The sequence below is a fragment of the Crotalus tigris genome, unplaced genomic scaffold (genome assembly GCF_016545835.1).
Source record: "Crotalus tigris isolate CLP2741 ecotype Arizona unplaced genomic scaffold, ASM1654583v1 scf7180000017690.20705106771:4171800, whole genome shotgun sequence".
In the NCBI taxonomy this organism is placed as follows: domain Eukaryota; kingdom Metazoa; phylum Chordata; class Lepidosauria; order Squamata; family Viperidae; genus Crotalus; species Crotalus tigris.
Window position 1 is genome coordinate 2,665,389 of NW_024096569.1, and position 9,301 is coordinate 2,674,689.

Here is a 9,301-nt window from a genome sequence, read left to right on the forward strand (position 1 = left end):
TAAAAAAAATCCAGCACTGCTATCAGATGGGCAGATGTTCCGTGATGATGTTACGGTATATAAACCCTGTTGATTTGGGGGGGGGGAAGACCCAAAAATAAATTTTTAACCAGCTTAACCTGTTCCTTTTTAGGTCAACATTTGGTGTTCTCCCTCTGCCAAAGGGACAGCTCGCTCGATGCAGAAAATCAAAACAGATACCATCCAATCCAAGACTATTAAATGCCTGGGGTGTTATCTATTCTGTTGTTTACTTTGGAATTTACACCATGTTTCCCCCCACACACACACACACACACATACCTCCATCTCACACACACACACACACACACACCCATTCTCCTGGCCACAAATCACAGTTCAGAGTCCAGAGAGACCAAACAGGGCAGCGTGTCCCTTTTGCAATTCAACACAAAACACTGACGAAGCAGGAAGAAAGGACATCTCTTTGTTGGGAGCCCATCAGCCCCTGCCGTGGGCACCATGGATCTTATCAATGCCTTGGCCCCCTCATCTTTGTTGAAGTAAGTTCATGGGGGGCACCGGGCTGGAGAAATTGGGGTTAGCAATCTCAACTTCCGGAGTCCTTGACATCCTGGTTTCTCTAGCCAGTTCTCAACAGCTAGCCTTCTTTTGTGGTTAGTTGGATCTGCCGGCCAGCCTTTTCACAAGTTACAGCAGCAGCCAACACAAGGATGTTGGGGACCGTGGAAAGGGGGGGGGTTCCCACACCTGTTTGTGCGAAATCAAGAAAGGCACAGCAAACTTAACTAGGTTCACCCAACTTTGTAACCTGGTCATTTACAAAGATCACCCAGCTGGATTCCACCATGGGGGCGAAGCTTGGTCTGTGGTTATCTGGTTGAGGGGTTGAGATTAGGGGAGAGGGCGTGTTATATAAACCTGGTTTGCTTGCTCTCTGGTTGTGGGTCAAGAGACCCAGAAAAAGGCTTGTTTCAGGAATCAGTTCAGCAGAATGTCAGTTCCGTTGGAGTGGAAAGAGGAAAAAGAGAGAGAGAGAGAGAGAGAGAGAGAGAGAGAGAGAGAGAGAAGTAACATTCAGCCAATCATGGCTTATTTCACAAATACAAGGTATGACTTCGCTTGTTTCATACTTCAGAAGCTAACCAAAGAGAGAAGCAACCTAGAACTAAGGAGAAACTTCCTGACAGTTAGAACAATTAACCAGTGGAACAACCAGCCTCCAGAAGCTATGAATGCTCCAACACTGGAAGTCTTTAAGAAGACACTGGACAGCCATTTGTCCGAAATGGTATAGGGTTTCCTGCCTGAGCAAGGGGTTGGACTAGATGACCTCCCTTCCATTATTATTATTATTATTATTATTATTATTATTATTATTATTATTAAGCTAAAAATCCCACTTGTGGATCATTGCTCCTTGGATATCTCTGTGCAATTAAGACAGACTCCATAGCTATTCCATCACTACTACAGCCCCCTCTTTCTGGAGAAAAAAAAACCTACCTGGAATTTAGACTCTGACCTCCACAGCTAAAGGAACAACAGTTGCTGTAATAAACAGCTCCACGTAATCCTGATTAATTGTGGCTGTTTGGGGAGCCCTGTGAGCGCTAATCTCTCAAAAATCAGGGAGAGGCAGTCTTACAGAAGGACCTTCTTAGTGACACTAAAGAAAGGGAAGGTGTGTTTTTCGCTGGACACTCTGCACATCACCTGAGGTATCACGCTGCAAGATCACATACCACTTTATAAGGCCTTGGTAAGGCCACACCTGGAATACGGCATCCAGTTTTGGTTGCCACAATGTAAAAAATGTTGAGACTCTAGAAAGAGTGCACAGAAGAGCAACAAAGATGATCAGCGGACTGGAGGCTAAAGCATATAAGAAATGGTTGCTGGAATTGGGGATATCTAGTTTAATGAAGAGAAGGATGAGGGGGGACAGGATAGCAGTCTTCCAGTATCTCAGGGGCTGACCCAAAGAAGAAGGGGGTCCACCTATTCTCCACCTGAAGGCAGGACAAGAAGTAAGGGATAGAAACTAAGGAGAAAGCTAAACTAGAACGAAGGAGGAATTTTCTGATAGTGAGAACAATTAAACAGTGGAACTTCATGAGTAACACTGGAGGTTTTTAAGAAGAGATTGTACAGCCATCTATCTGAAATGGTATAGGGCCGTGGTGGCGAACCTATGGCACGGGTGCCAGGGGTGGCACGCGGAGCCCTCTCTGTGGGCACGCGTGCCGTCGCCCCAGTCCTAGGCCTTCAGCTGGGTTTTATAAAACCTTTTCGCTTTAGGCCTCCGCCGCCGTGTGCAAAAAAAAAAAAGGTTCAATTAATCAGTCAATTTCAACCTCTCACAGGGAAAAAAAAAAGATCTCGCAAAGTTGGAATTGATTGAACTTTTTAGTCCCACCCAGTCTGCCGTTACCACCGCAGCCATGCCCACCCAATAGGCCACGCCCACCCAATGGGCCACGCCCACCCGGCACCTGACGATACATGTGGGTTTTGGGTTGCAGTTTGGGCACTCGGTCTCTAAAAGGCTCGCCATCGCTGGTATAGGGCTTCCTGCCCGAGCAGGGGGTTGGACTAGAAGACCTCCAAGGTCCCTTCCAATCCTGTTATTCTCTTAGTCTAAAAAACGAAAAGGACCAGGGGTGACATGATAGCAGTCTTCCGGTATCTGAGGGGCTGCCACAAAAAAGAGGGGGGGTCAACCTGTTCTCCAAAGCACCAAAAGGCAAGACGAGAAGCAACGGATGGAAACTAACCAAGGAGAAAAGCAAGCTAGAACTAAGGAGAAACTTCCTGACAGGGAGAACAATTAACCAGTGGAACAACCTGCCTCCAGAAGTTGTAGGGACTCCATCAATGGAGGTTTTTAAGAAGAGACTGGACAGCTACTTTTCTGGAATGGTGTAGGGTCTCCTGCTTGAGTAGGGGGTTGGACTAGAAGACCTCCAAAGTCCCTTCCAACTCTTGTTATTCCGTTATTCTCCCTCGACTCAGATCAGTCTCCAGTGCGGGCTCGGAAATCTCCCGCCGGGTCTGGACGCCGAGCCCTCCGCCCCAGCGGCCGTTCCGAGTGTGCGATCACAAGCGCAATATCCGCAAGGGACTAATGGCCAGCACTTTGGGAGACTTACTTACCAAGGTGGGTAGATTTATTTGGGATGTATCAGATAGTTTGTATTGTTTTAAATTCTTTGATTATGAATATTTTGGTTCGTCGGCCAATCGGCCAGAGGTTCAGACTGAATTGGCGTTTTTGTCCACCTACTGCAGGGGTTTTCAAGCTTGGCCCCTTGATAACTTGTGGACTTCAACTTCCAGAATTCCTCAGCCAGCATGAGGGAACTATGACCCTTTGATAACTTGTGGACTTCAACTCCCAGAATTCCTCAGCCAGGCATATCTGGCTGAGGAATTCTGGGAGTTGAAGTCCATAAGTCATCAAAGGGCCAAGGTTGAAGACACCTGACCTAGTGAGTCCTTTCCAAGGACCTGGGATAGGCAGATGTGTTTGTGTTGATTATTATCATTATTTTATCTCCCAGCCAATGTACACACACACACACACACACACACACACACACACCTATTTTGAAGGTCAATTTCTGAATTTGCAGCAGGTCGCTCCAAGTCGACCTCTCTTTTCTCCCCTGCAAAATGGGCATAAAATTTTGTTGCACATATTTAATGCATCAAAGTAAGCAGTTTGAGGGGGGGTGGAGTGTCTTCAGCCTGCATGCCTCAGTTTTGTTGGTTTCATGTTTTGTAGGCCAGGGAGACCCTCTTGATGTCCAGTATGGTTTTCTTGGTGTTGGAAGAAGACGGGACCCTGGTTGAGACGGAGGAATTTTTCCAAATCCTGGAAGACAACACAGCCTTGATGGTGTTAGAGAAAGGACAGAAGTGGACTCACAGCAAGGTGGGGGTCATCAAATCAAATCAAGAAAAAGCTGGACATCCGTTTGTCAGGGATGGAGTAAGGTCTCCTTCCCTGAGCAAGGGGTTGAACTAGAAGACTTCCAAGGTCCCTTCCAACTCTATGATCTGTCTGTCTGTCTGCCTCTATCATCTGTCAATCTCTCGATCATTATCTATCATTATCTATCTCTATCATCTATCAATCATTATCATTATTTCTATCCATCTATCATTATCTATCTATATCACTATCCATCTATCATTATCTATATCATTATCTATCCATCTATCATTATCTATCTATCTATCTATTTATATCATCTATCCATCTATCATTATCTATATCACTATCTATCCATCATTATCTATTTGTCTGTCTCTATCTATCTCATCTATCTATCCATCTATCATTATCTATCTATATCATTATCTATCCATCTATCATTATCTATCTATCTATATCTATCATCTATCGATCGTTATCATTATCTATCCATCATTATCTATCTATCTATATCATCTATCTATCCATCTATCATTATCTATCTTTATCATATATCGATCATTATCTTCATCTATCCATCTATCATCATCTATCCATCTATTATTATCTATCTACCTATATTTATCCATTTATCCATCTATTATTACTCTACCTATCATCTATCGATTGATCGATCATTATCTATGTATCTATCTCCATCATCTATCCATCTATCACCTATCTTTATCATCTACCAATCATTATCTATCGATCATTATCTATCTATCCATCTAATTATATATCCATCTAATTATCTATTTATCCATCTATCATGATCTAACTATCTATATCTATCTATGTATCTATCCATTTCTATCTATCAATTTATCATTGTTTATCTATCATCTATCAATAGATCAATTATTATCTATGTATCTATCTATCAGCCATCTATCTAAATATTTATCGGTTATAAGGAAAAGATTGGACGTCCATTTGTCCAAGATGTCCTAAGGTCTCATGCCTTGGGCAGCGGGTTGGACTAGAGGACCTCCCAAGGTCCCTTCCAGCCCTAGAATCCTATGTTTCTATGCTTCTAAATCCTCCAGTTCTTTTGATCAAGTTTTATTATAAGATCAACCTATAAAAGGAACAAAGTAAGAAAATATAAGAAAAATAAAAAGTGCCAAAAGGAAAAAAAAATTGACTTCCAAGAGTCTTTGGTGCAGCAATTACAAAAATAATACAGGTTCAGCCATTAGCTTTCCATTTCACAATCTTTCGGCCATTTCTAGTTCAAAAATCGTTCTAAAATTAACGTTTCTTTTCTTTTTCTTTTTTCACGTCGGTCCAAAGGCTCAAAGGAGAGAAATAAATTTTGTAGGTATTCCAGATCCGTTTGGGCGATGACCAAGTGCAGCCACGCTAATCTCTGGTTTATCTGCCCTTATTTCCTTAGAAATCTGGATTTTTTTGCCCAGCTAAGCTCCCCAATGTCACTTGTGGTGAATATAAAACTGGCAGGAAATACCTTTGATGCATTTTTTTAAAAAAACAAACCCCAAACCACATTAAAAATAGCTGCTAAAATTGGTTTTCTCGGTTTGGAGATTTGGGTTTTTGTGGTTTCACAAAAACACACACACCCCTACTCAAATTGCTTTGGGGTGGTGTGCATTTTTCTCCTTGGGATCCTTTCTTTTAATTATTTGTTAGATTTTGATCCTGCCTTTGTTACTTTATAAGGAACACAAGGCAGCAAAAATACTTAATCCTTCTATTTTCCTCACAATGACAACAGGCCTGTGAGGTGGGTTGGACTGACAGAGAGATGGACTGGGCCAAAGTCACCCAATTGGCTTTCATGCCTAAGGCAGGACTAGAATTCACCATCTCCTGGTGATTGGGCCAAAGTCACCCAGCTGGCTTTCCTATGCAGTGAGGGACTAGAACTCACCACCTCCTGGCGATTGGCCCAAAATCACCCACCCAGTTTTCATGACTAAGGCAGGACTTCCAAGGTCGATAAAATGAGGACTCAGATTGTTTGGGGGGGCAATAGGCTGACTCTGTAAACCGCCTAAAGAGGGCTGTAAAATACTATGAAACAATATATGTCTAAGTGCTATTTCTTTTTCTTTCTTTTTCTTTCTTTCTTTCTTTCTTTCTTTCTTTCTTTCTTTCTTTTCTTTCTATCCATCTATCTACCTATCTATCTATCTATTTCTATCATCTATCTCATCTCTTTCTTTCTTTCTGTCTTTCTCTATCTATCTATCTATCTATCTATCTATCTATCTATCTATCTATCTATCTATCTGAATCTAAATGACCCAGATTGTTGGGGACAATAAGCTGACTCTGTAAAATGCTTACAGAGGACTGTAAAACACTATGAAGCAGTATATAAGTCTAAGTGCTATTGCTGTCTGTCTGTCTGTCTCTCTCTCTCTCATCTCTCTAATCTCTATCTATCTATCTATCTATCTATCTCAGTGGTTCTCAACCTGTGGGTCGGGACCCCACTTGGGGTCGAACGACCATTTCACGGGGGTCGCCAAACAACGCAGTCCGCCATTTCCCCCCCCCCCTTTTCCTTAGCTGTGCTACTCCCCTTTATTCTATTGGCTTTTGAAAGCCAATAGAATAGACTCTCTTGAATAGAGTCTAATTTTATTGGCTTTCCAAAGCCAATAGGAATTGTCCAGGCTGTCTCTGCCCTGCTGAGCCCGCCAAGAGTCCCATTCTGCAAACGGTGCTGCACCAGTTGAGTAGTCCTCAAGTTACGACTGGTTGGGGGTCACGGCATTAAAAAGGTTGAAACCACTGATCTATCTATCTATCTATCTATCTATCTATCTATCTATCTATCTATCTGAATCTAAATGACCCAGATTGCTGGGGACAATAAGCTGACTCTGTAAACCGCTTACAGAGGACTGTAAAACACTATGAAGCGGTATATAAGTCTAAGTCCTATTGCTGTCTGTCTGTCTATCTATCTATCTCTATCATATCTCTCTATCATCTCTCTTTCTCTCGCTATCTTTCTATCTATCTATCTATCTATCTATCATCTTTCTTTCTATCTATCATATCTCTCTCTCTCTCTCTCTCTCTCTCTCTCTCTCTCAGGACCCAGATTGTTGGGGGGGGGCAATAGGCTGACTCTGTAAACCGCTTAGAGAGAGCTGCAAAGCACTACGAAGCGGTACATAAGTCTTAAGTGCTACTGCTCTTGCTCCCCAGAGCACCAGTCGGACGTTTGCCCTGAGCGGAGACAAGCCTCGAAACAGCCAGGATATCGCCCGCATCACGTTCGACATCTACAAGCTCAACCCTCGGGACCTTTTCGGCAGCCTCAACATCTCGGCCACTTTCTACGGGCTCTACTCGATGAGCTGCGACTTCAAATGCCTGGGACCGAAGAAGGTTCTGCGGTGAGCCTGCTCCCTTGCCCTCCCCGGGGAGAAGGGGCAGAGGGAGGGCTAGGAATGGCCCAAGTGCTTTTCCAAGGAACAGTGTCCCCCAATCCTCCTAAAAGGTTGGAAAAGAATGCTGGAGGCTTTGTATGAAATGCAAGACAAAGCAAAATTGTTGCAAGAGACATTCTAGCTCAGGGGTCTTCAGACTTGGTCCTTTGATGACTTGTGGACGTCAACTCCCAGAATTCCTCAGCCAGGCACGCGTGCCTGGCTGAGGAATTCTGGGAGTTGACGTCCACAAGTCATCAAAGGGCCAGGTTTGAAGACCATGGCTCTAGTTATTACAGTGATAAACCCATCTCCAGGTTGGCCCTCTCAATGCTTCCACTCATTGGATTATTCATTTGATTTTTATCCCGCCTTACGATTGTTTATGAACAATTCTCAAAGCGGTAAACATTCTTGATACTCTTCCTCCGACTATTTTCCCCACAACAATCCTCTGAAGTGGGTTGAGCTGAGAGACAGGGACCGGCCCTAAGTCCCCCAGCCACCTTTGATGCTAAGGTGGGACTAGAACTCACCATCTCCTGGTGATTGGCCCAAAATCACCCAGCCAGCTTTCATGTCTAAGGCGGAACTAGAACTCACCATCCCCTGGTGATTGGCCCCAAGTCATCCAGTTGGCTTTCAGGGCTAAGGCGGGACTAGAACTCACTGTTTCCTGGTGATTGGCCCCAAGTCACCCAGCCAGATTTCATGTCTAAGGCAGAACTAGAACTCACCATCTCCTGGTGATTGGCCCCAAGTCACCCAGCCAGCTTTCATGTCTAAGGTAGAACTAGAACTCACTGTCCCCTGGTGATTGGCCCCAAGTCTCCCAGCCAGCTTTCATGTCTAAGGCGGAACTAGAACTCACCAACTCCTGGAGATTGGCCCCAAGTCACCCAGCCAGCTTTCATGTCTAAGGCGGAACTAGAACTCACCGACTCCTGGTGATTGGCCTAAAGTCACATACCCGGCTTTCGTGCCTAAGGTGGGACTAGAACTCGCCTTCTCCTAGTGATTGGCCCCAAGTCACCCAGCCAGCTTTCATGTTTAAGGCAAAACTAGAACTCACCAACTCCTGGTGATTGGCCCAAAGTCACATACCCGGCTTTCGTGCCTAAGTCGGGCTTAGAACTCACCGTCTCCTGGTGACTGGCCCAAAGTCACCCAGCCGGCTTTCATGCCTAAGGCAGCACTACAACTCACTGTCTCCTGGCGATGGGCCCAAATTCTCTTCGCCAGCTTTCGTGCCTATGGCTCTCTCACTTAGCAACAGAAACTTTGGGCTCCCTTGTGGCCGTTAAACTCGAGGACTATCCCTACCGCCTACGTCTGTGAATTATTTTGATGGAAATCCTCTTTTGCCTTCTTCCTCCAGGGAGATCCTGCGGGTGGCTTCCACCGTCATGCAAGGCGTCGGGCACCTTCTTTTGGGGGCTTCCAATTACATCCGCCGGCTCCTGGAGGTGGGGGACAGCTGGCACCCCCAAGTCAAGATAACCAACTACCAATATTGAGGCCCTTCGTCCCTGCAAACGCCGGAAAAACCTTCCGTCTTCAGACTGGATTGAAGGGAACCCACTTGATTCGGGACTCAGATTTAGATAAGATAACCTTTATCGTCTTTTTTTTTTTTTTACGGTGGGCACAACGGCACACATCGAAAATGAAATTTAGTTGCCCGCTCTCAAAGTGAAACGCATACATGACACACACCTAAACATACTATTAACAACGTATGTATAGAACTACACCCCTACAAAACTGGATGCAGTATTCCAAGTGTGGCCTTACCACTCTACAATGCCTTGGTAAGGCCACACTGGGAATACGGCATCCAGTTTTGGTCACCACTATGTAAAAAAGATGTTGAGACTCTAGAAAGAGTGCAGAGCAGAGCAACCAAGATGATTAGGGGACTGGAGGC

The 9,301-nt window shown here is 44.5% G+C and overlaps 1 protein-coding gene across 1 annotated transcript; it reads left to right on the plus strand.

Annotated features, from left to right (window-relative positions):
• The first annotated feature begins 365 nt into the window (after positions 1–365).
• Positions 366–9,032, plus strand: CIDEB (cell death inducing DFFA like effector b). The gene is made up of 5 exons (XM_039337845.1): positions 366–524; positions 2,998–3,142; positions 3,770–3,919; positions 7,151–7,341; positions 8,753–9,032. The coding sequence occupies exons 1-5, from the start codon at positions 484–486 to the stop codon at positions 8,889–8,891; spliced, it is 666 nt and encodes a 221-aa protein (XP_039193779.1). The 5' UTR covers positions 366–483; the 3' UTR covers positions 8,892–9,032.
• Positions 9,033–9,301: the final 269 nt, after the last annotated feature.